We start from the raw sequence: 27,098 nt of genomic DNA on the forward strand, positions 1-27,098 counted from the left end.
TAACTGTCTGCTCACCCACGTAAAAACCTACCTACACCGACCTACTTTAACTGCCTAACTACCCAGCTTAGGGGAATTCGGTATAAAAAAAAACACTCAATATTTCAAGAGCCACAATGCATTTGAATACGAGATGGTGGTCCACAGTAAATAAGTCCTTGACGAGCCGCATACCGAGCTGTGGCCTAGCTTCTTACTTACCTTGTATACCCATCTTCCCACATGTCTTACACTTACAGCCTTCTTTAAAGAGAAACAAGAGGGAAATAAGAACTGTCCACGGTATTACTATTTGTGACCCTGTGGCCTCTCATCTCCTCGTGTCCTGCAGAGGGCTTTGGAGAAATTTGGGCTTCAACTCTAACCTATGGAGCCGAAGCTAAGGTACAGTACGTTTATGCAAGAGTAAAATCTAAACTACTCAAAGGAAGACATAATAGACAAAATAATTTAGGAATATGACAATAGGTTTTTCCATTTTTTTCTGGCATCAAAACAGGTGTTAAGATGTTAAAGCACCAAACTGAAACCTTTTACAAGGAATCATGTCTGCATTAACTACAATGCTTGTGGTCAGAATGAAAACCAAAAACATACTCTGGTAATATATGCATTGTCTTTGGAACTGATTGGTCTACACCAGAGACAGCTTTCTTTCTACACTACTTGCGGTCAGAATAAAGACATGATTCCTTGTAAAAGGTTTCAGTTTGGTGTTTTAACATCTTAACACAGCTTTTTTGTTGCCAGAAAAAAGGAGAAAACCTATTCTCATATTTTGGTATTGGCAAACGAGGTCCCATGATATAATTCAGGAGTAGTTTTGCTATTTCCAAAATAACGTCATAGTTTTACTACATCTCTTTAAAGACCACATTATTCGTTTATTTTCCATTTTTGTCCCGATATGAAGCCTTCTCGGCCAGAATCTTGATGGCTTTGCTGGATCGAACGCACGAGTTTGCCACGTATAATATTGACCGGGACGAAACATGCCAGAGGGGAGGAAGAGTTCAATAGTCTCTGGTGTGTGCCCTTGGCTCTTGTTGGCGGTGACCAAAAGCAGGACGGTTACGTTCCTGAACACGGGCTAGAAACCCAATTTTTCACGAAAAAATGGTAAGTGTTGTTAAATATTCTTGGTTCTTTTGGTAAAGTCACGTAGAAGGGAAATAATAAAATAAATAAAAATTCTTCATTTTTCTTGCTGTGGGTTTCACACCTGATGATGATTGCTTGTGTTGCAATCGAAACGTCGTGAGAATTTGATTGCTTTTTTTATTTTATTTCCCTTTTACGTGACTTTACCGTAAGAACCAAGAATATGAATCCCTGCAGTCACGAACGCTTTAAATCGAAATTTAAGTGTTGTTATACTGGTAGGAACCTCCTGGTTACACCAGCCCACAGGGGATTATTGTGTCCGTTGTGCAGGAAGGGGCTGGGTGGGGAGGGGCTGGGTGGGGAGGGGAGGGTGGGGAGGGGCTGGGTGGGGAGGGGAGGGTGGGGAGGGGCTGGGTAGGGAGGGTGAGGACGGGCTGGGTGGGGAGGGTGGGGCTGGGTGTGGCTGGGTGGGGAGGGGCTGGTCACCCCGTGGTGCCCTTATAAAACTCAACGTTTAACCTACTCACGCCGGCTTGTGCCCACACTCACAGTCGGGCATATTTGCGGAATACACCACGCCGCCGTTGACCCTGGCCATTGACCGAGCAAACCAACGTTCCTACCAGCTCCCTCCGCAGGAATGTGTTGTTATAGCCAGATCTGTACAACCGTATTGACACTGGGAACAAGATTTTGGAGTGCCTCTTATTTGCAGAGGCGTCTTATAATCTGGAGAATACGGTAGCGAAAAGATGCTGCATCCGATTGTATTAGAATCGGACCCGCATGAAACTGCAGTCTTTCGATTCGATTCATAAGAGGTGCCCATTGGGCTCGCGGTAAATCACCCGTCGGAATCGCAGTTCACAAATCGTTCTCGCGAAGCTTGACTCGATTCGATTCCGGAAAGGCATATGGTTCCTCGAGATAAAACAAGCTCACAGGGCCCGCTATCTGAGCGTGCGAGAAGGCCGTGCTGGTTTTGGGAAGATTATCGGTTTCAATGTTTTATGAATAAACATACATCCCCTTCTAAACAAACATGCCTCGGAAGTGAGAGCTGGGCGGTTGGAAACAAGATGAGTGCAGGCGACTGTGGCCTACCGACTCGGGCTTCTATCGGCCTATCATAAAAAGCCCTGCCGAAGAGGGGCCGCCTGTTCCGGTAGGCGTGATCCACACTTGGTGGGGTGGTAGGGGAGGGGGGTGTGTAAGGTCTTTGGAGATGTCTGTTTTAGCTGTTGCTGTGACACTCACTGATGAAACGTGCGCGCAGACTCTTCGAGGATTGTTATTGTTCGATCACAAACGTAACGTGTGTGTGTGTAATGTAAGGGGTATGCACACGTGGAGTGGTTGCACCACAGTGCTTAAGGTGACTGGCCCATCCGAGTTATATTCCTGGCCATGGATAACCGTGGCGAGTTGAGTCTGGAGCAGCCTTGGTCATCCCCTCCCCTTTACCAACCCGCAGTGACCAGCGTGGTGAAGTATGGCCAAACAACCCCCATGACCAACACGGATTCGGGAGGCCTTCAATCAAAAGTGGGTTGACAAACGAATGTACATAGTGCAGTGTACATACAGACATGTATAGAATAGAAACGTACATGTATGTTTGTATTACATAACCACGTGAGTAGTATGACCGTGATTGCTAAATAGTACTGCATTTAGTTTCGAAGCCCTAAGTTTGGCATTTCATCAGCCTTTATTGACAGTCCATATGTACACAAACCATTTAGGCATCGTTGATTTGTAAGGTGTATTTCGATTTAAAGCTTTCGTGACTGCAGGGATTCATCTTCTTGGTTCTTTCGGTAAAGTCACGTAGAAGGGAAGTAATAAAATAATACAAATAAAACATAATAAAACAACATTCTTCACCTGAAGACGGCTGCTTGCGTTGTAGCCGAAACGTCGTGAGAATTGTTTTATTATGTTTTATTTTTATTATTTTATTACTTCCCTTCTACGTGACTTTACCGAAAGAACCAAGAAGTTGTAAGGTGTAAGTTGCTTACATATTGCCAACCTCGGTAGTTACCATCCATAGAATCTCGCCGCCGTGTCGGTCCCAAGTAGTGGGATAGTTTGACTGTGTTTCACTGCTTCCTCCAGTTCAAGTTGGTGAAGAATGCCCCAGAAGCTGTTCAGAAATCAATCGCTACTCGTGTTGACCACGGTCTCCCGTAGTAGACCCATCGAGTTTACACGATGCGAATTAAAATAATCTTACTCCTAAGAACGTCTACTCTTATCGCAGTGTTTGGTGAAGTATGGTGCTCAGAGATATTTTTGACGGGGATAAAAACGTGCTCCTTTAAGAACGAGGAAATGCTTTTTTCCAATGACCCATCTCGGTTTGCTACAGAACGGCAGAGGTGGGACAAAGTCATTGTTATGCAAGGCCAAGTCGAGTCGCAAGTCATCAAATTCATGACTCGAGTCTGACTCGAGTCCAAGTCACATGACTCGAGTCCACATCTCAGAGGTGGGACAAAGTCATTGTTATGCAAGTCCAAGTCGAGTCGCAAGTCATCAAATTCATGACTCGAGTCTGACTCGAGTCCAAGTCACATGACTCGAGTCCACACCTCTGCAGAACGGCATAGTTTGTGTACGCAAAATGTTATCCAAGACTTGCTTGTTATATCATACCTGTCAACCCCCTATCAGTGCCTACCTTATTACAGACCAATTCAGACCTTATTGGTCACCCCGTGGCCTTATAGAACTCAAAGCCCATCCTACAAATTCCCATCACAAGGGATACACACCAACAAGTAGACAATCACCACTACTACTCACCACGATTCACCACTAATCTCACCACTCTACTACACTCACCACTACACTCACCACTAGTACACTCACCACTACACTCACCACTAGTACACTCACCATTAATTACCTAGATTTGAAGTTTTCGTGACTGCAAGGGTCCATACTCTTTGGTTTTTTCGGTTAAGTCACGTAGGTAAAAAATAAAATAAAAATAAATTAAATCACGACGTTTCGGAGGCAACACAAGCTTACGTCTTAAGGTGGCACCGTCACAGTAAAATTACTGTATCATTGATACAGTAATCAATTGATACAGTAATCAATGATACAGTAATCAATTGATACGGTAATCAATGATACAGTAATTTTGCTGTGACGGTACCACCTGAAGACGGAAGCTTGTGTTGCCTCCGAAACGTGATTTAATTTATTTTAATTTTATTTTTTACCTACTTGACTTTACCGAAAAAAACAAAGATCATTAATTACCTGTCAACCCCTTATCAGTGCCTACCATATTGCAGACCAATTCAAACCGTATTGGTCACCTGTGCCCTTATAACATTTTAACGTCCATCATACAAAGTCCTATCACAAGGGAGAACTACAAACAAATAGACTTTGTTTGCACCTTATGGACCTGAAAACTCAATTTACTTGTACAATAATAGGGGTAATCCAGGTGTGTTTCTTTCCCCTTACGCAAATGTACAAGTTGTTGGAACGATCTTGAATGTGAATGATGCACAGTAACGGGCCTGGTGTGAATTGTTACAATTGAACGCACATATTGAGTGTCTTCAACACTTCAATGTTACACAAATTCATGATTTTGATGTCTCTTGCAAAGCATGACCTGAACGCACCCCTTTTGATTTAAACTACATTACTGAATACTATCTTAATAGCCCTTAAAATATATTAAAATACGTATGCAGTATAATCTGTAATTGACACCTTAAAAGCACAGTTCCGTTATAAGCAACAACTCTGCTTTTCACTGTTGGAAGGCAAGGGGAAACATGATGTGAACACACCTGACCTTACTCCAAGGGGGTGCCCTTATAGTCAATTTATATTTTATCTGAAATATATCGAGAGTGAAATATATTTCCACGTCATTCCTTAGTATATACACGTGTGTAATTTACTAAACTATTGAGGATATTTGTCAGTTATACTTGGAAAACGCTGTCGAATATATATACATATAATATGAAGGGGGGGTGTGTGATAAAAACAGATTCGTGTTTGAAATTGCGTGAAGAGAAAGAGGAAGGTGTGGATTAGGAGAACATTTGCAAGTTTGATATATTGAGTTTTGAAAGGTAAGTGGGTTTAGGTTGGTGGTGCATGCCTGTAATCCAGCACTGTGGAGGTGAGGGATATGCAACTCCCTTCCCGTGGGCATTAAGATGCCTTACCATGGCTTGCAGGAGAAGGCAGGACAGAAAATGTGAACTATATATTGTTGCCCCCTTGTATGCGTCGGGTTTCTCCAGGTAATCCAGTTTCTTACCACATGCACACACACACCAATGGCCTGAAAACATCCTAATATATAGAGCACTGCAGAGCTTGGGCATGTTGGAGCCAGCTCACCAAACTGGCAAGCCTTCCAACTTGTCTGTGACTCGTGCCTCTGCGGCACTCTCTGTCTTTCAGAGTTGTTTGAATGCTGAGTGTGTTGCCGGTTGAAATGATGATTAGATGCCACTGGAAGGGATGATGGCCACCGGTCAAGAATATCAATGGAGTGACAGCCAAAGGAGGGAACATGTCTAAGAGAATTTCCACCGCAGAGATAGAGGGATCATACTGATAGGAACCTCCTGGTTATACCAGCCCACAGGGGATTATTGTGTCCGTCAGTCGTGCATCCAAAAATGGGAGGGGTGGGGCTGGGTGGAGAGGGGAGGGTGGGGAGGGGCTGGGTTAGGAGGGGCTGGGTTAGGAGGGTGGGGAGGGGCTGGGTGGGGAGGGGCTGGGTGGGGAGGGGCTGGGTGGGGAGGGGCTGGGTGGGGAGGGGCTGGGTGGGGAGGGGCTGGTCACTCCGTGGTGCCCTTATAAAACTCAACGTTTAACCTACTCACGCTGGCTTGTGCCCACCCTCACAGTCGGCCATATTTGCGGGCCGCCATTGACCCTGGCCATTGACCGAGCAATCCAAGGTTCCTACCAGCTCCCTCCGCAGGAATGCGTTATTAGCTTGTGTGCAGGCAGTACATGGCTTGTTACATTGCAGGACCATGAAAGACGGTGACAGCTCGGACAGGTCTTCATTCAGCAGTGGATAGACGGTGGCTGACGATGATGTCATCCGTGAACGTGGAAAAATTAGTTCCTGCCATTGAAATGTGCAATTTCCAGCACTGACTCAGGACCACCAGTGGAGATCTGCCAACCGATTGCTTTGACTTTTAATAGAGGGTTTGAAATTCAATGACCATTTCCAAAGAAATGGAGAACGGAATACAATATGGATGAATTAAAGTATGGTTTTTACTTCATATTGGATTGATGGGAAGATGAAGCCGGGTCAAGGGCACTGGAGAGAATAAGTTCATAATGGACATCTTGACATAATGCACACCGACTCTTTTAAGAGCACCTCTTTGCATCAGTGATTTTTATTTTTATCTTTCTGCCGTGTTTAATAGGTTGAAAAAAAATGTGGCATTGCACTTGACACATTTATAGCTCCCTCAACTCCCACGAGTTACACTGCAGCAATAGACTTGCCTTTGTTCATTGCCCTTGTTGCTACATCGCTTGTCGTTGCATCCAAGGGTGGTACACTTAATGTTTTACATGAAATGCAGATGCATCACATTCCATTAGAGTAAAAAAAAAGTGTCGTGATTCTTTTCGTCTTTGGATGGAAAATCTATTTTAAAACATGTATTGGTTGAAAATAACTATTTGAGTATTGAGCTAAAATCCTATTGATTTGTTAAATATCAGATAACAAAGGTGTTTTGTTAAGATAGGAATATGACCCTAAATGTAAGCAAAAAATATTGACACTGCATTAGGTAGTGGTGTACAAATTATATTCAACACATTCGTAAATACAACTGCTTTACAGAGGGAAAAAAATATCAAACATCTGCTAAGACATGGGACCATTGCCCAAATTGTCACCTATTATATGTTTGCCTCTGTAAGGCAAAGTATTCATGTTTTGAGTTTTTCATAAATGTAAGTCCTCCTAAATCTCATTTGACCCTTTGCTGTAGGTGAGATTTTTACTATCTGCCCTTCATCTCGGCCAGCCCCAATGACAAAGGAGCTTGAGCGAGAGCATGGAGGCAAGATGCCGGGGTCGGCCGACTGCAACGGCCACACTCAGTCCACCGAAGATGTGGAGGTGGACGAGGTGGACAAGCTGAAGGCCAAGTTGATCTCCGTGTGGAACAATGTGAAACACGGTAATTGACGAATCGCAATTTCTCCTGACTACTGTTTGTGCAGTGTGTGCGTGTGAACGTATGGCCCAGTGTCGCGCAATGGTTTGCGCTGCGCTGTGCTACGAGCCCGACAAACCGATTGATTCCCACTCACGGCCAACATCGGTGCATATCTGAACCGGTCCTCGGCTTCCCCAACATTGACTCAGCCTTGAATGAGAACCTTGTTCGGTAACAGGTATCTCAGTAAAATAACAAAGGGGTTACCGATACACAAAATGTGAAGCCTCAATGGGAATAGATGAGTGTTGACGATGAGTATAAAATACTTTTAATTTATCACAAGTTTAAGGCCAAGTTGATTTCCACATGGAACGACGTTAAGCACGGGCATTGACATCATGATCTCTCCCATCGAATGCATTTTTTAAAAAATCTGTTGAGTAACCATGCATGTGTGTGTTCACAGGATGGGTTGTAAAAACGAAGACCAGCTTCAATCGACATTCCCCCATCTGTCTGCTTAGCAAGAAGTATAACTGCATCTCAAAAGGCGAGTTGATCTTAACATTTTTCATGGGTGCTTCTTAGGTGTCTCCTCATGAAGCTTCATGTCAATGTTCACAAGTCCAAGTGAAGTGTGTTTCTGCTCAATCCAGCAAAGATGTTGGGGTCATCTTTTCATATTCCCCTGGCGGTGAGCATCTCCATAAGAAGACCATACTCATGTTATCTTACCAGATTGGATGCGAGACAGAGCGCATCATTGGCCCAGATAATCTGGAAATGCAATAGGCATCTTTTGATAGCTTAATTTATATTAATTCTTACGCTCACAATACATGCATGGAATCGCGCGTCTTCAAGAATCATCTGTTTATAATTTACAACACATAGCCTAATATCAGAATCTTTAGACTGGAGGAATCTGGTGAGCTATCAACGTCTTTATCACGGATGTCCAATAGGGGTGGGTCAAAACGTAACAACAACAAACAATACGAAAACATATCAAGGTGTTATCAGGGTGACAAACGCTATCCTGTACAGATGGCACAGATGGGGTTGACATGTGCTCCACCGCCTTCTCCTGGCAAGCCAGGCTACGGGCACCTCCTCGACTTCCAGGCGGAGGGAATTCAATGACATTTGCAAACTGTCCACCAACCCTTGCTGCCTTCACAGTGCTGGATTACAGGCATGTATAGCCACCACCGCCCGCCTGGAGGCGCTAACTATTGTGCCACCGCTCCCATCCCTTTGTGATTTGTTGGCAAAGCCTAAATACATGGGCGGGGGGGGGGGGGTGCAGGGGAAGAGAGGGCTCAGGATATTAGCTTAGCGACCAGGATGACTCTAATCCCAGTTTGATCAAAGCTTGGCTTTGACACACTATAGGAGTGCAATGCATAGAAAAGGTAAGCAAATCACAAATTTTGTATTTTATCAGCTTCTTTTTCAGAAGTAACCTGGCCACAAATGATAGCTCAACGAAGTGGCTTATCATGCAGACATAATCGAATGTAAACGTACGTTTCTAAATGTGGAGGGAGAACCAAACGGAGGACCCGGAGAGAATATCCACATGACCACGGGGAGAGAGAACACGCAAACTCCAAATATACACAAGTGTCAGGGTCTGGATCTAATCCCCGACCTCCTGCATACCAGGCGAGGTAGATAACATCTCGCCATCGATAGCGAACAAATGAAACGATATGTACAGTAACACCTTGATTTACGCCCTCCCGCTTTATGTACTTTCGCGATAATGTACTCAACTCATTGATATCCAATCCAATTTTAAGCACTGTGTGCCTCGCCATAACATACTCGAGGTTTCCGAGCTTAACCATATTAAGCCCCACATGTTTTAATGTTCCACGGCGAACATTCAGGCCGGGACTGGCTACAGTCTCTTTCAGGTGTATGCCATTAATATTTGTTTTCCCACATACCATATTCATGGCGACTATTTTTCTAAAAGTGTCAACAATTTCTACACGATAAAATAATAATAATATACACTTATTGCACCGATGGTCATACAGTATAAATGCGCAATGGGTTACTGAGCATCCTCTGTTTAGGTACTGTATCACCTTACAGCACCTTACGATCCACCGAAAATGCTTCAACTGAAGTAATTTCTGATTTCCGTTCTGGTTTTTAGGAACATATCCTGGGCGTAAACCGGAGTATGCCTGGACGTACAGTACAACCGGGAGAGTACACACAGACGATACAATCGAGATTGGGCACACGAAACAATAATCGATTCTTGAATCCTGTGATGCCGAATTGTAACACTTAATTTAATTAGGTGATTCGTTCATCATCAGCCGTGGTCAATCCACTGCTGGATGAAGGCCTCCACCATGGTGAGAACTCCGTACTTAAGAAGACTGGCAGTCTTTTCTATCATAGTGGGACAGGTGACAGTAATCATGGAGGAGTAGGATTCCTCGCCTCTCTCTTCCCCCGTACCTCCGATTAGTATGTTTGGCTATGTACGGTGCAAAAGAAGTTCAACATGCAAACATACATACGAATCGGACATATATGTCGGAATCGGTAATTCATTGGAGATGCCCAGCTTACATATTTTATGGAGACCGCTGGGCCCACAAACTTAAAGCAGCAAGTCCTCCACTGTTGACGATCATCATATCACATTTATGTTGCTAGTGCTTTTTTTCCATGTCATTCCTGTCCGCTCTGGTGCCGAGTGAATGATTTACATGCCCTGAAGTGAACGACAATCGGGCGCACGAATATCCGAACTGTCGCAGATGGCACCAGGAAGCCGGCGGGAGGCGCGCTGCCGGAGCAGGCCTCGGTGACACCGAGTTTGAACGTCGACGGCGACGGCGAGAGACGCTGTGGGACAACGCCCCCCGTGGCGTGCGCCGACTTCACAGCGTTCAGGCGGGACTTTGCGACACGCGTCTGGGTCACGTACCGGCGAGAGTTTGCCCCGCTGGAGGGCTCCAGCCTGACCACGGACACGGGCTGGGGCTGCATGCTGCGCAGCGGGCAGATGCTGTTGGCGCAGGGGCTCATGCAGCACCTGCTTGGCCGAGGTGAACTTTTTAGATGTCACGTTTGTCTCCGCGTATTGCCGACGTGTCGTGGTTAGCGCACTGCGCGAAGAACTCGCCGGGTTTAGTTCCTGCTCACGGCCATCATCGGCGATGGTTATCTGGACCGGTCCTGGGCCTCCCCAGCGTCGGCTTGATCTTAAATGAGCATTAGCCATTGCGGTGTGCAACAGGAATGTCTTTAAAATGACAAAAAGGATAACGAAAATGTGTAGCCACGATGGCAAACAGGTGAATGTTGAATTTCGATTTAAAGCTTTCGTGACTGCAGGGATTCATCTTCTTTGTTCTTTCGGTAAAGTCACGTAGAAGGGAAATAATGAAATAAAAAAAATCAAACATAATAAAATAATGAGAATTATTTTATTATTAGAATTATTTTATGAAAATAATGAGAATTATTTTATTATGTTTTATTTTTATTATTTTATATTTCCCTTCTACGTGACTTTACCGAAAGAGCCAAGAAGAAGAGGTGAATGTTGACGGCGAGTAGGAAAATTACGGCGGTAATTTTTTCAGGTAGCTGGCTATTGCGCCCGTGTTTTCAGACTGGCAGTGCAGCGAGGCCGTACGTCTCTTGGAGTCGGAGAACGAGTCGCAGAAAAAGACGCAGTCTCCAGGAGATTCTGACTTTTTGGTGGTGGCAACGGAGCACGCGGGCAGTCACGTCTACTCGCAGCCTGCGAGTGTTCTCCTTTCGTCCGATGACCAAAAGGTGCGTGCACAGTGGACAAATTATATTTCGATTTAAAGCTTTCGTGACTGCAGGGATTCATCTTCTTGGTTCTTTCGGTAAAGTCACGTAGATTGGAAATAGTAAAATAATAAAAAATGAAACAATAAAATAATTCCCACGACGTTTCGGCCACAACGCAAGCAGCCGTCCTCAGGTGAAGAACAGGTCTGTCAGACGCTGTCTCCTTGACAGACCTGTTCTTCACCTGAGGAAGGCTGCTTGCGTTGTGGCCGAAACGTCGTGAGAATTATTTTATTATGTTTTATTTTTTATTATTTTATTATTTCCAATCTACGTGACTTTACCGAAAGAACCAAGAAAATGGACAAATTGTACGGCCAGTACTGTGCCATTGAGGGCGGAGGTTTTCAATGTTTCGTGTCCATGATAGGTTTTTGAAATTTTTCAAAAACAGCGAGTTGATGTTCTCTGTCCTGTCACAAGTCGCAGCACTTACAATCCATCATAAAGTACCATTTATGGCTTAACTTGTTCCACCCACTTCTGAAAACTACATGACATGCACAATGAGTATGTAGTATTGAACTCTGTGAGAATGAATAACAGTGATGTAGTGTAAATTTCGATTTAAAGCTTTCGTGACTGCAGGGATTCATCTTCTTGGTTCTTTCGGTAAAGTCACGTAGAAGGGAAATAATAAAAGAATAAAAAAGAATAAAAATAAAACATAATATTTTATTATGTTTTAAAACATAATATTTTATTATGTTTTATTTTTATTATTTTATTATTTCCCTTCTACGTGACTTTACCGAAAGAACCATGAAGAGTGATGTAGTGGTCGGTGCACAGCCCCCTTGAACCTTACTACCCGAATTCGTTTCTCTGCCACGTCTAGCAAGGGTGGCGAATGATATCCGAACTGCTACTGGCCTCTTCCTTGACTGCCTTACACACCGCAGCAGTACCTGCTGCGGTGTGTAAACGGAAGCACTCGGGAGACAAAGGCGGTGGAGCGTGGTGCTGACCTCACCACATTCTTTGTGCGCAGTGCTGTCACATCAACACGTGCCCCAACAGTCACACGTAGGTTGCACGTGGGATCTTTTTTCAAAATTTTTTTTCTATCTCCCTCTGTGATCACCAACCAGGCCATCTTGGCAGAGGTTGCTGTCCACCGGAATATCATCCGCTGGTTTGCAGACACGCCAGACGCTCCGTTCGGCATCCACAACCTCGTGCGTCTCAGCAGGAGTTCGAGGAAGCGAGCGGGCGACTGGTATGGACCGGCCGTCACGGCCCACATCCTCAAGTGAGAAACCACAGAACTCGCACCTCCCAGCACCAAACAACAACAAAGATCCCCCGTGTAGCCTTGAATGGACTTGTGGGGCAAGTGCTGTTAGCGAGCATCTACGAAGGCCGGAACCGGACACAATGGGGTGGGTGGCCAGCACCACCCGTGGCCACTTTTGTCTCCCCAGTAGCGATGCTTACACACCGCACTAGGTACTCATTTGAGGCTGAGTAGACCTAGGAGAGGTCCAAGACCGGTTCAGATAATTGCCACTGGTGTTGGCCATGCGTTGGAATCGAACTTAGGTCGTCGGGTTCGTAGCATGGCGCCATAACCGCTACACTACCACTCCTCACACTGTGAACTGATGTTTTTCTTCATCGGATTTATGCACAGACTTTGGTTTTAGTTAATTTGTCATTTCATGAATCCGTTTTGTAATGATCACATGAACCTTATGGCGGGACCCCGGGGTCCCATAAGCCCCCGGCTCTCGCATGAACTGCGTTGCGACGTAATTTTATGTCTTTTGAAGGCAAACGATACGGCGATCTATTCCTCTCGACGAGCTCTACACGATGCGCTAATCAAAGTTTCAAAGTTTTGTTTATAACTACGGCAATTTTGGCAACGACGGGTGCTTGGTGAAGAACGAGAGGATTGATTTCTGGTGGGTCACGGCGTTTGTGCGCGGTGTGACGGAGTCTCCAAGTATAAGTAAATTAATTACGATCTTGACTTGAGGTTCACATGTATCTGATTACTTTACTATCTTTTGCAGAAAGGCTATTGCAGAAGTTGAAGATAAGCTTCTGCACAATACAGTAATGTACGTGGCGCAGGACTGCACAGGTGGGCGTCTTGCACACTATGTCACTAATCACTTGCCCAGCTGCAAATTGATCCCCGTAGATATATTAGCTAAGGTGTGCCGCCCTGGGCTGTATGAAATAAAATTGAAGCTTTGTCAATCAGTCTGTGCAGCAGGAGCGGTGTTACTGTGGAGTGAGGCTGCCACAGGACTCTAATAACTTCACTGCAGTGATCATTAGAGTGATGTCATCATTGCAGTGGCATTATTGCAGTATAATTGCATGCTGAAAGTAAATTTCAAGTCTTTTTTTTGTGTTAACGAAGCTTTGAAGTCATTCAGGAACACGGTCTTGTTGCGTCTTTACGAGGCAAAGTAAACGGTACAATGGGTGAAGTGGTGACACAATGGATCAAGCGCTGCGAACCCGGCTAACTTTGAGTTCGATTCCGAGCCGCAACTAACATCAGTGGCGAGTGAATTCAGAAGCCAGTTCCTTGCCCCCCCCCCCTTTTAAACTCGTATTCACCAGCATGGTGAAGTATGGTTAAACAACTCCCTTGAATGACGTGGTGTGGAGAGGCCTTCATCAAGCTGTGCTCTAACAAAGGGCTTAATATATACACACACGCACACAGTATTAACAGTGTATCACACCTCGCTTACTCGAGTTTGCCACGTTGAGAATTGAGCTGTTGCTGTTTCAGTGTACAAGGGCGATATTATGGACCTGTGTCGGGCGGAAGCCAGTGACGGAGCAGTCGGCCAGAGCCACGCCACCCACCCGACGGGGCCCGGATGGGACGGTGAACTAATCGTGGGGGGAAATCCCAGCCCGGCCAGCAACTCGGAGCTAGGCAGCGGTTGGAGGTCCGTGTTCATCCTCATCCCTGTGCGTCTCGGCGGAGAACACTTCAACCCGGTGTACATCGCTTGCGTGAAGGTGAGGCCCGATCTTGAGTTTTCGTCTTCATTTCACGGTACGCCCGCAACATCTTCCTTTTAAGTCACCAAGCCATTCCCCGAAGACACCGGTGTGACCGTCAACCACATTGGATCACAAACAGGCCGCTGCGCAACCATCTCCTTCATGAATGGAAAATGAAAGGCAAGCCACAACGTGACTGTGGCCTTGCAATCAAAACTATGGAACTTGTAGTAAACTACTGTAGGTCTGCGTTCCTGCAATGGAGGAAGGGAAAATCCGACATGAACTCTCTCCTGAAGTCTTTCGCACCTCCGTTACGTACGGTACAAGAGAAGTTCTGCCGTGGTCAGCAGACCTCGACAGTGGCATCTAACTCCTGATTATATTGTGAAATGCAAAAAACAAAAGAGCAGCCAGTACAAACTTCTGGCCCACTGAAGGCTGAACGTGATCACGTGACTTTGATTCCTCAGGTGCTCTGTGTGGTCGCTGGGTGGGACCCCACGGATCTGAGACTTAGGACAAAGGCAGCGGAAATCATCCGATGGATGAAAAGCGTTTAACACTCAGTGTTTTGGGACAATGTATGAATACGATATAAGATGGAAAATTCTGAACAACTGTTTTCACGATTGATGTGAATGAGCTGTGAATGATTCTCGCGCTGTACTTTGGCAGGGCATGCTGGAGATGGACAGCTGCATTGGAATCATCGGAGGCAAACCAAAGCACTCCCTCTACTTTGTTGGCTACCAAGGTTAATACCGTATAACACCACCTCGTAATGATTCGGCCCCTTGCCATTTGATGGATTGGCATGATTCAAAGTGATGGTTTGATTGAAGTATTGGTTCTTTTTTATATTGTACAAAAAAAAGTTATTGATTTCCTGCTGAATTTAGTATCGAGGCAGCGCGCTCCTGTTTACAGCCCTGAACTAGTGGCAAAAATTCCACAAGGATCCAACCACTGTTGAATTCTCCGGAGGCACGATGAATTGAGTCAAAACCCCAGCCATGATTTGAACCTCCAACATTCCGATCGCGAGCCGCTCAGCCCAAGTGTAAGATGTTAGTTTATTGGTCACTGCTGCGATATTTATTTTGGCGGCTTAACACTGGATGTTCAAGATCCCGTGACGTCGTTTGGCAAGAATAGGCCATTGTGTGCCGGCATCATGGCCCACATTTCTCAAATTTTAACAATTGCCCGCAAATTACTATCCATAGCAATCATCGCGCGCCACTGCGAAAAACTTGGCAGGAGCCTCCTGAAAGAGAGTCATGAGACTCGGCGATGCTTTTCTTGGTAAACAAGTGCAATAACATCATAAAAAATGTGCTCAAAGTTTATACAAGCTTGATCTCTACACTTGTGTTCACTGAATGGCTGATTTAATTATATTTTAAGTCGTCATTAACTTTTTTTTTATGTTTCCACAGATGATGACCTCATTTACTTGGATCCACATTATTGCCAGCCAATGGTGGACCTCACACAGCCAGATTTTCCAGTTGATGTATGACATTTTTTTTTATTTGAGTAAATTTCCATACAAAAAAATTGCAAAACAGTTTTTACCAAATGTTTAGACACATGAGAATAATTTATAAAGTCAGTCCACAGTTTCGGTCAGGGTGGGTTGTTTGACCATACTTCACCACTCTGGTTTGGGCTGCTGTCCCAAGGCCGTTTCAGATATCACAACCACTGACATCGGCACGGTTGTCTGCGCACGGTGCAAAGAAAACGTCTACATACTTCATGGGACCTCCTTTGCCAGTACCAAAATATGAGAAGAGGTTTTCCCCTTTTTTCTGGCAACAAAACAGGTGTTAAGATGTTAAAACACCTTTTACAAGGAATCATGCATTAACCACAAAATTTGTGGTCAGAATGCAAACAAAAAACATACTCTGATAATATATGCATTGTCTTTGAAACCGAATGGTCCACACCAGAGACAGCTTTCTTTGGAGCCTCGTCTCAAAAGGTGTTAGACCAGAGGACGCCAAAAGGCATCACGCCTCTAGTCTACATACTTTTAAGCCGCATATTATTAAGCCGCAGCCACGAATAAAACTTGGATTTGCTGAGTTCATTGTGCATTATCTGAACCACTGTACCACGGTTCCACCCCAGACGGGGTGCCACGGTGGCAAGATGTTAACTACCTCACCTGGTATGCAGGAGGTCATGGGTTCGATCCCGACCCTGACGCCTGCTGCTGTATATTGGAGTTTGCATGTTCTCCCTGTGGTCGCGTGGATTCTTCTGCGGGTCCTCCGGTTTTTCCCTCCACATTAATAAACATGTATTGAGAGTATTTCGTTGCTATAAATGTCCACGTGATAAGCCACTTAGTTGAGCTATCATTTGTGGGCTGGTCGTTTCTGAAAAAGAGCTATAGAGCTCAGTGGGCCTTACCTGGTCAAATATAAGGTTTGGTTTGAAATAGATGTTCATATTAACATTTACATGTTTTGGTTATTTCCCTTGTCAGTCATATCACTGCTGTCCACCGCGAAAAACAGCATTCACCAAAATGGACCCAAGCTGCACTCTGGGATTTTACTGTCGGACCAAAGAAGACTTCAGTGCATTCTGTTGCACCGTAACGCAGGTGAATTCAAAGCTGGCAATCTCGACCAACTCGGGTGACGTGTAACAACTGTTTCTAAGTCTTGCAATGTTCCTGATGTGGCAATTTACTGAATGACTGGGAATGCACCTGATCTTATCAGCCCTCGGAAGTTAAGCGGGCTTGAGTCTGGAAATAGCTATGATGGTTGACCAACCTTGCACAAAACAGGTTTTTGTAGGCTGCTGCTGCTGCAGGGTAATGTCACCAGCAGAGGGCAGTGCAGCCAAATCTATTGTTGTATTGTACTTTACTCAAACGTATATGCTCCCCATTTGCAGCCGGTTGGATGTTTTCGCACCTTTGCGTTGGAAAGTGTAGGGGGGCCGGTCACCATTGTTAAAAAAAAAATGCAATCGACCACAACAAAGAGTCCATTACAATGTGCAATCTATGAATAGACTCAGCGTCCCATGCGAAGTTGACGCTTTTCGTTCTGATCTTGGTTGATGAAATCCCGTGAAGGTGCTCGCAACGCCGTCGCAAACGAGCGACGCGCATTCCAGCAGGACAAGCGGCGCGCACTCCGGCAGGACGCCGCAGCAGGAGAGCTACCCGGTGTTCAGCTTCGTCGAGGGCCACAGCAGGGACTACGTAGAGGATGAGCCACGCCCCGAGCAGCGCGTCAGACTGCTCCACATTTCGTCCAAGAGCGGGAGTTTCGTCAAGCACAGCTCCTCCGAGGACTTTGTTCTGCTGTGACCCATGGTGGCGTTTGCAATTGGGGTCATCGCAAGCGTCGCCGCCCCAAGCGTCGTCGTCCTCTGCCCAAGAGGTCGAGCGGACTGTGTAGCACTTACCTCCACTTCGCTCTGTGCCGACGTTGGTCTCGCTGAGTTGTTTGATCTGCATTTCCGTCTGTTTGCTAATGTCATCTGTCCGTTGTCTACCTTGCGATCTCTGACCAGGTATACATCCTTATGGCCTTGATTAGACAACCTCCAGGTTTGTGGATGTTGTCGTGAAATCATAGTTTGTGTCTTTATCATTGGTGACAGGTTCCATCTTCACTCCGAGCGTCATCAACACCCATCCGTTTGTTTCGTGTCGCTTCCCAAGCAGTCCCTGTTTTTATAGCCCCGGTTTTTCGTTTAAGTGTTTTTACCAAGTGCGTATTTCATACGGGTGCACTAATAACATCTCAGAAACTCGCTTGGTGTTTGCACTGCAGGGAAACTATGTACTGCATTGCGACGCTTTCTTCAAAATTATATTGATACGGATTCGGCAAAACGAGCTTGTGTCAAAGAGTTGTCGAAGTTTTTATTTTTTAATCTGTTAATGCCTCCAACCGGTCAACGACCACGGATGGAGTTAAGGAACTTCCCCTCTCCCAATGAATTATCGCAGCTGATTAATTGTTTGTGCGAGCCATCGCGGGCGGTGATGTTTCCGCGATGAATGGATTACAAAACCGTGGGCATTCCGAGTCAGGCCACGCATTGAGAGAATGTCTTCTCTCAAGCTACTGCGGTCACGTGTTGTTTCACGGAGTTCAATTCCGGAGACGAATCCATCAACACGTGGCCCCCAACCCCTGGAAGACCGCATTTCGATTCAAGGGAAGAGAGGCTGCAAAACCTACCTACGCGTGACATTGTTAGTGGGCTTTGTTGTACAGCAAACAGAACGAAATGACGCCCTCGATTGTGAGGTATTTTTTTTATTGTCGAGACCAGTTCCTCATTTGTTTTTTCAAGATGTGGTGTTAACAATTCACTACACGGCAAGTGTGTGTGTGTGTATATATTAAGTGCGTACCTAGGTTCAACGTTTGGTATGCATACTCACTCAAAGCGCCTTTGTTTGATGACGTGTAAAGTTTTACTGTGAACTTTTGGGGCAATAGTGACGCAATCTACTGTACAAACGAAACGTTGCCAACTATGCAGAAATGTAAGCCGACATTTACTTGCTGATGTGTTAAAATATTCGAGTAATGTATAAAGTGTACTGATCCACAACTTCCTATACGACTTCCACGTTCAATATGACATTGTTTTGCACTGCATTTAGAGTATATATTGGGGAGATTGGCTGATGAATGTTCTCGGTGTTATGCCCAATGAATTGCCATAGGTTAAGGAACGTTTTAGTTGTAATGTCATTACGTTGCTTTGATGTCACATTATTTCTAGTAGTTCCACTTTTAAAGCACTTTTAGCAGTTTAGACAACTTATAATGATATAATGTACTATCAATTGAACCCTAGTACACACCACATTCCAATTGTAGGGAACATTTAATATTGATAACTGATAACAGCCCTTTGTTTTACTGCTGCAAGAACGCCATTCCATGGGTTGTTTGACCATACTTCACCATGCTGGTCAGTGTGGGTTTATTTACGCGAGGTGAGATGGGGAAGGTCTTTGCGAGGACCTGTTCAAGTACTCATCAATATTGACGTGGGCAGAGGCCAGGATACGGAACTTTCCGGGTTCATGCCAAAACCGCTGTGCCACCAATCCGCCCTGGCTTGATGATAAATAAATTCCAAGTTGCGCTGTGTGAATGTAGTACATTTTTTGTGATATATTATTAGCTGGGCGGTGGTGGCGGCGGTGGCAGCTACTAGCGCCTGTTACCCAGCACTGGAGGCGAACTCGTTGGTGTATTTTTCGATTTAAAGCTTTCGTGACTGCAGGGATTCATCTTGGTTCTTTCGGTAAAGTCACGTAGAAGGGAAGTAATAAAATAATAAAAATAAAACATAATAAAATATTAATATATTATTTTATTATGAAGGGAAGTAATAAAATAATAAAAATAAAACATAATAAAATATATTAACGTTTTATTATGCTTTATTTTTATTATTTTATTACTTCCCTTCTACGTGACTTTACCGAAAGAACCAAGAAGATCGTTGGTGTATCACAACATGTTTTACACAACTTCCTTTCCCATGGGAAGGTGCCATAACCCTCACTCGCCAGGAGAAGACGGTATGACACAAGTGGAGCCCACGTGTTCCGTCCGTATGGGACGGTGTGTTTCCACCTCGCACGCGGTGGTTATTTCGAGGTTCTCCGGTTTCCTCCCGCAAAAAGGCTCATTCGTTGGCCGATAACGCCTGCATAGTTAAGAGGACCGCATGGCTTCAACTTGGCACTGGCTCACCGCGTTGCTGCCTTCCCCGCCTGTCCGCAGTGTTCGTCTGCCACATGTACGCGTATTGTGTGTGTGGGGGAGTATGTGGGTGTGTGTGGGAGCGGTAGTGTAGCGATTAGCGCTATGAACCCGGCGACCCGAGTTCGATTCCCGCTCACGGCCAGCACCAGTGACGATTATCTGAACCGGTCCTGGGCCTCCCCTAGGTCGAATCAGCCTCAAATGAGTACCTGGTGCAGTGTGTAAACATCGCACTGGGGAGACAAAGGCGGTCGGGCGTGGTGTTGGCCACCCACTCGTACCGTTCTGGCCTTCATAGGTGCTCGCTGACAGCACTTGCCCCTACAGTCTGCTAAGGCTATACGGGGGATCGTTGTGTGTGTCGTGATTTCTTTTTGCTGATTTCTTGCCAGGGCCTCCTCGCAAAAGAGGTTTTTTAAACCTCAAGTTTTTTTTACCTGGTTAAATAAAGGTGAAATTAATATCGAGGACTTGGTCTGTACCAGGTTTGGTTGACACGTTGGGTTGCATTGAAGTGGTAATATATAATTTTTTGCTAAAATTTATGGGGATTGCCATTATAGCATTGGATCGGTTGTGGTCATTTTATAATGTGTATTTCTCTTATCAATAATAACTATTTGAAGCCTACAACGGCAGCACGTCTAATTATTGTGGGTTTAGGTTGTGTGACTCCGAGGCCTTGACGATGCCTTTCCAGGTCATGGTGTTTTATCGTGCTGGTTTTTGTTCATCTCTTGTTAGTGTTTTTTGCAATTTACAAATAAATCGTGGGGAACATTTCATTCCGTCTTGTCGGTGTCACATGCGCGCACACACACACCTTAGTGTTCGGGTGAGAAGTTCAACTCCACATGGTGTCCTCGATCGCCTGTTTGAACACAGTCCACCCTTACACCATTGGAACCTCATTTGCCACTATAAAATATAATTGTTTTTTTACCCTTCTATCTGCAACAAAACTTACACCTTTTTTACAAGGAGTCATGTTTGCATAGTAAAAAAGGTCAGTTTTGTTGCCACATAGAAGGGTAAAAAAACAATTATCAGTCCACCCTTGTCAATGTTACCGCCCTTGCATACCACAGAGTGATTGTTACCATGCAGACCGATCGTAGCAGCAGTTCGTGCATGGTATTATACAGGGTGTCCATCTAGGTATCACCCGTTATTAAATCATTCATGTTGCTGTTTCATCTGGGTCTATTACACTACAAAGGGGCCGTCCATAAATGACGTCACGCGATTTTGGACTATTTTTGACCCCCCCGCCCTCGTCACATTGTCACAAATGTCTGACCCCCCCTAGGTGCGTGACGCCATTTATGGACGAACCCAAAGACAAAGATCCCCTGTATAGCCTCAACAGACAGTTGGGGCAAGTGCTGTCAGCGAGCACCTACGAAGGCCAACACTGCACACGAGAATGGCCAGCACCACGCCCGGCCGCCTTCGTCTCCCCAGTGGCGATGTTTACACACCGCACCAGGTACTAATTTGAGGCTGAGCCAACCTAGGGGAGGCCCACAACCGGTTCAAATAAGCGTGTCTGGTGTTGGCCCGGTTCGGGGTGCGGCGCGCTAACCGTGACACGAGATTGTACCGTGCGAGTCTCATCCCTCTCACCATCCACGTGTCTGCCGATGTGGTGGCCACACACGCGCACATCGCAAGAGAGTCCCACGTGTCTGCCAACGTCTCAGCTGAGCTTCAAATGTTTCTGTTCAGTTGAGCAAGTTATTTGGCGATTCTTCTGCGTTGGCAATGGTGTACACACCGAGGCCGTAGCCATGGAGTCAACATTGGGGGGGGGGGGGGCAAATCTTCCAGGGGATCTGGGAGCCCCCCCCCCCCCAGACAAAATATCTAAATTTGAAAACGAATTTCCTGCCTAAAATATAAAAAAAATGCACTAACACAGGGTGGACTTTTTCTTTTATTTTTTACAATGTCTAATATTGTTTTGTGTTACATTGCTCTGTTTTTTCTTTTTTACCTTTTCTTGTTTCATTGTATGTAATGGCAGATATTAGGGATTAATAAAGTATAACCATAACCACAACCACAATCATATAAACAGAATCAATTTTATAGCAATATATTGTGGGGGCATTTTGGGCATATTTGATATTGGGGGGAATGTGTCCCCCCAATACATATTATAATTATAATTACGGTCTTGGTACACACACAACTGAACAGATTCGTCAATTAACTAAACTTTTTCTTTTACCAGGTAAGGCCTACTGAGCTATTTAGCTCTTTTTTCTTAAACGACCTGGCCACAAAGATAGCTCAGCGGAGTGACTTTTCACGTGGAAATTGTATAGCAGCCAAATATTCTGAACGTATCTTAATAAATGCGGAGGGGAAAAAAACAGAGGCCCCGGAGAAAAATCCACACGACCAAGAGGAAAAATGAAAACTCAAAATATACAGCAGCAGGCGTCAGGGTAGAGATCGAACCTACGACCTCCTGTATACCAGGCGAGGTCGTTAACATCTCGCCACCGTGGCGATAACACTGCCGTGAAAGGAAGTGGCCCTTCCATGTGCTATGAAGAAGGCACATTACCTGAAACGTTGCCTATTATATAAAGTTACAATGTTATTGGCACATGTGTTGAATTTTCTGTTCTGTTGAAGCTCATTCAAGCTTGGCGCTTTAACAAACTTAAGCATCAAAAGATTACGTAGTAAAACAGTGTTTTAAACAAAACTGCTGTCGAACGTAAATTCTGAATACTGGATGAGACGTTTACAGATGCGCTGGTAAGATAAAAAAAAAAGTTAAGTTTTATTTGTACATTTTTAAGTCATTTGTTTTCCTTCCCTATACTTTGCACTGCAATGTTTTTTTTCGACTGGACATCTGTAAAAAAATATCTTTATAGCTCATTGTATTCCTCCAGTATGAATACGTAAATATTTGGATTCTGCAATTGCGGTGCCAGTACCGGTCGTGTAAATTGTTGCGATTAAATTGCGCGACCAGCAGATGGCGCCCTCCTAACAACATTTCCTCTGCTCGGGAACCCAAGGCCATCACAGGGACTGGAAACTTGTCACACACACATAGACACAGACGCACAAAAAAACTGAAGGCCCGCTCCCCATCCGACCAAATGATTGGCTTCCACCTCTGGGTAGAATTTAAAGAACACAAACCAACATTGTGAACCGTGATCAGCTGGGACAGCGGCTGTTAATTTCTTTGTGTCTATGTCATTAATACTTAATATCCCAACAAATGATTTATCTTCAAATTGAGCAGCATCCTAATGCTCCGTAATGGCGCTTTTATTGACTAGAATCATGGCGTAAATAATGGAATATTAAATGAAGACGCTTGCGAGTCAAAACAGACGCGGCTGAGAGCGATGAGCGCATGCCAAAGGAACAGCCACTCGCCCCCCACCCCCGATTCCCTCCTCTTGTTTTTAACCAACCCATCACCGGCGCCGATGCTCGTTCTGTCACGACGAGTGGCATCATTCTGCGGAGGTGACAACGTCGAAGAGCGCCTGCACCTGTGCACCAACATAAATTGCGTCGGCGCCGGGGCCAGAGTTGCGATTTTTTTTTATACCGAGACTCTCTCAAACGTCGGGAGACTCGTTCCGTGTCCGCGGGGCCCTGATTTACCGACCGTGTCTTCGTGTCCCATCAGACAATAATTAACTGAACGGCGCACTTTGCATTTCAATGAGTGTCAGGGCGCTCGCCGGCCAAAGCATTTTCGCTCGCACGCACGCCGACAAGACAAAAAAACAGCGCGCTACGAGAAGTATGGGTGGCTCAGAGCTCAGAGCACTGAGCAGGTAACGTTGAGATTCTGGGTTCGAATCCACGTTGCGACCCGCAATGTGCGGCGAGTTTGATGGTGTCAAGCCTGGTCACCAAATGGCTCAAACAGAGACCCATAGGTTCACACAGAGGACTCGTCGACTCAAGTAAAATGTGCCGTGGTAACATCGGGCTCTCGAGTGTAGTGAGTTGATGGTCTGAGCCTCGGAAACGACGGCTCACATAGAGAGCCACAGACTCACATGAGATATTATTCTTTGGTTCTTTCGGTAAAGTCACGTATAAAGATAAAATAATAAATTAAATAATAGCATACGACGTTCATCATGATGATGATTGCTAGTGTTGCAATCGAAACGTCGTATGCTATTATTTAATTTATTATTTTATCTTTATACGTGACTTTACCGAAAGAACCAAAGAATAATTCCTGCAGTCACGAAAGCTCCAAAATTAAGATTGAATCACATGAGATAACCATTGACTCGCAGACTATATTGCGATTAGACCGGGTTCCCAAGTGTCGAGTGTTGATAGCCTCAGCTCCGTCACCACAGACTGCACAAACACGAGCATCACATTAACTCAGCTTCCGCACTTAATATGGCTAATTCCTGCTCTGAGAATTAAACACACCGGTTTGACCGTCACGCGATGAACGGTGACTCTCGTATTGCAGAGCGGGTTGGGGGAAAGTGCTGCTCTCTACTGTGTGGGACCAGAGGTGACTCGAAGGGATCTCAGAAGTAGCTCTGTAATACCCGCTGCACTTGGGCCAATCTCGAACACTGCTGGTGCGGGACATCCGATCGGACACTTCATCTGATGACACGACGCCGATTGCATAATCGCGATCAAACTGGGGGAAAGAGACCAAATAAATGTTGCATCGCTGTACTGTAGAATGTATAAATAAATATCTACGGGACCCTTTTTGCGAGCATCAAGATGATGGAGGTGTTTAAGATGTGCAAACACCGAATAGGCACCGATTATAATACAAGCCACCAAAAGTCTGCATCGACCACACATACTTGTTGTAAATTATGCAAATCAACCAACCCATCACCGGTGCCGATTATACATTGTCCTTGAAATTGATTGGCCTACAACTCCTTCATGGCCTTGTCTCACCATCAGTGCTAGACCAAAAGAACGCTCCGTTTCACAGAAAGCATTCGTTTTGACACGTTCAATGTGCATTGTCCACTGGAAAACAACGATTGCGATTATTGATATCATCCTGGAGCCAACGTTCATAGATCAAACGACGACCACGATGGAAGCAACCTAAACGCGTCCGAATCTCAGAGACTAAGCAGGCCTGAGACTGGTCAGTGCTTGGATGCTGCCCGGCAAACATTGCCAGCAGAGGGGGCAGAGCAGCCAAATCCGTTGTTGTACTGTACTCGACGTGGATATCTATGCTCCCCACCTTCATCACTCCGCAGCAACCTGCGTGGGTGAAGTATGGTCAAATAACCCCCGGTGAACCGCAAGGTTTGATGGGCCCTCATCCAGCAGTGGATTGACAAAAGGGCTGTGCACGTGCATTGTTTTTTTAATGATTATTCCAGCAACGTGCTCCTCATTCAAGGGGGCCTCTCCATATTCGTGGCACGCATTCTTAAAAAACGCAGATGACGTCAACAACGACAAATAATATGACGCCAACATTTCAAGCGCAGCGAGGTAGGTTTTTAAATCCTTTATATTAAGTTCGCTTGCTTGCTTACGACCGTGCAAATCTTTTGGTCGTTTTTTAACCCACTTCCCGTGATCCAATCGAGCTGACATTTTCCACACAGACTCGTTGTGCGTGACAATTAATGTTCGTGAAAAAATTGTTCCTAAATTTTACACTTTTTAGGCCAAAAATATTATATTTAATTACCAATTGCTTAATGGTGCAATGCAATCATCTGACCCATAGGTGGCAGCCATCTCAAGCCAGAGGACGAGAGGACTCTAGCCGCCACGCATATAAAGGATTTATAGTGAAAAACGTTGTTTTTACGGGTTATACTTGTTTTCTTCCATTTTTTACACGCTTTTATTTAACTCACTCTGTCTGTTGATGTTGTGGTTGTTGTTGTATCCTCAAATCTTGTAACTCAATTTGAACCCACTTCCCAATGTGGTATCGACTGCAAACTTGGTATACTTATGTCATACTGATGACAATACTATATTCTATGATAAAAAATAAAATAAAAATATTTTTAAACAATCTTCTTTACATGTTATGTTTCGGCTTGGGTCTAATTATCCACGGTCAACTGACGTTGGCTGTAAATCACCACGGCCCCTTACGTTATGGCAAGCTTCGGGGCCACTTCCTGAGGTCGTGGAGTTCTTCCATTACGAGTACGGTACATTTAATTAAAGCGTGTTTTTTAAAAAGTCTTTTTTAAATATTACTCATTTCATGTGTGCCGAGCGCATTGCCTCCCTTCTACGACTAACTCGCATTGCCACGAGTGCGGTGGCGCAATTCTATGCGACGTGAGCTTTGCGCGCTTCGCAAATTTGCCCCGACGCTGTCCTCGTAGATTGCGTTTGGGCCACGCTTTGATCAAACTGGGATTAGGGTCATCCTGGTCGCTAAGCCAATGTCCTGAGCTCCCTCCCCCCCAGCACCGCTCTGCCTCTCCCCCCCCCCCGCTTTGCCCAGCCCCAACCCCTCCCGCCCATGTATTTAGGCTTTGACAACAAATCAAAAAGGGATGGGAGCGGTGGTGCAATGGTTAGCGCACTCAGCCGGACCGTGGTGGCTACCCACGCCTGTAATCCAGCACTGTGGAGCAGAGGTCGCAACCGGGTACCCGATACCCGTACCCTGCCCGATACCCAGCTACCCGTACCCGACCGGGTACGGGTAGGCCGTGAGTCACTGGTGAGTAGCCGTTTGTCATTCATTTCGGGTAGGGTACGGGTAGGGAACGGGTACGGGTTGCCGTTTGCGACTCTGGTGCGGGCGGGTACGGGTAAAGAATCAAAACCCGTTTGCGACCTCTGCTGTGAAGGCAGCGTGGGTTGGTGGTCGGTATGCAAATGTCATTGAATTCCCTTCTCCTGGGCGTCGAGGAGGTGCCCGTAGCCTGGCTTGCCAGGAGAAGGCGGTGGAGCAAATGCCAACCCCATCTGTGCCATCTGTACAGGATAGCGTTTGTCACCCTCGCACGAATGGGATTCCTCCGGGCGCTCCAGTTTCCTCCCACATGTAAACATGAATTGACGGATAACACCTTGAATTGCCTTTGGATTGTTTGTCGTTCTGACGTTCTTACCCGCCCATACTGGACATGTGTGAAAAAGAGCTTCACAGCTCACAGAATTCCTCCGGTATAAATAAATAGAAAATCGCAGAGCTCGG

The 27,098-nt window shown here is 45.4% G+C and overlaps 1 protein-coding gene across 9 annotated transcripts; it reads left to right on the forward strand.

Moving 5' to 3' along the window:
• The first annotated feature begins 1,973 nt into the window (after nucleotides 1–1,973).
• Nucleotides 1,974–20,700, forward strand: LOC144726671 (cysteine protease ATG4D-like). Of its 9 annotated transcripts, none has more exons than XM_078605436.1 (14): nucleotides 1,979–2,269; nucleotides 2,579–2,649; nucleotides 3,479–3,724; nucleotides 7,131–7,322; nucleotides 7,771–7,854; nucleotides 10,094–10,384; nucleotides 10,954–11,120; nucleotides 12,254–12,414; nucleotides 13,181–13,251; nucleotides 13,918–14,153; nucleotides 14,817–14,895; nucleotides 15,581–15,657; nucleotides 16,642–16,761; nucleotides 17,245–20,700. In XM_078605436.1, exons 3-14 carry the CDS (start codon nucleotides 3,685–3,687, stop codon nucleotides 17,479–17,481), a joined length of 1,755 nt encoding a protein of 584 aa, XP_078461562.1. In that variant the 5' UTR covers nucleotides 1,979–2,269; nucleotides 2,579–2,649; nucleotides 3,479–3,684; the 3' UTR covers nucleotides 17,482–20,700. The 9 variants fall into 9 exon arrangements, with proteins under 9 accessions (XP_078461570.1, XP_078461562.1, XP_078461565.1 ...); XM_078605439.1 differs by having other exon boundaries at nucleotides 3,479–3,598; XM_078605442.1 differs by having other exon boundaries at nucleotides 3,479–3,598; nucleotides 7,167–7,322.
• The last annotated feature ends 6,398 nt before the right edge of the window (nucleotides 20,701–27,098 follow it).

Source organism: Lampetra planeri, chromosome 24, assembly GCF_965212315.1.
Source record: "Lampetra planeri chromosome 24, kcLamPlan1.2.h2, whole genome shotgun sequence".
NCBI classification, from domain to species: domain Eukaryota; kingdom Metazoa; phylum Chordata; class Hyperoartia; order Petromyzontiformes; family Petromyzontidae; genus Lampetra; species Lampetra planeri.

What these genes read in the sequence shown, in the direction of transcription:
- LOC144726671 (XM_078605436.1), top strand. Translation starts at nt 3,685, where the DNA reads ATGACTCGAGTCCACACCTCTGCAGAACGGCATAGTTTGT. An exon ending in GTCACGGCCCACATCCTCAA is followed by an intron (nt 12,415 to 13,180) that starts GTGAGAAACCAC and finishes TATCTTTTGCAG; the next exon opens with AAAGGCTATTGCAGAAGTTG. An exon ending in TGTACATCGCTTGCGTGAAG is followed by an intron (nt 14,154 to 14,816) that starts GTGAGGCCCGAT and finishes GTACTTTGGCAG; the next exon opens with GGCATGCTGGAGATGGACAG.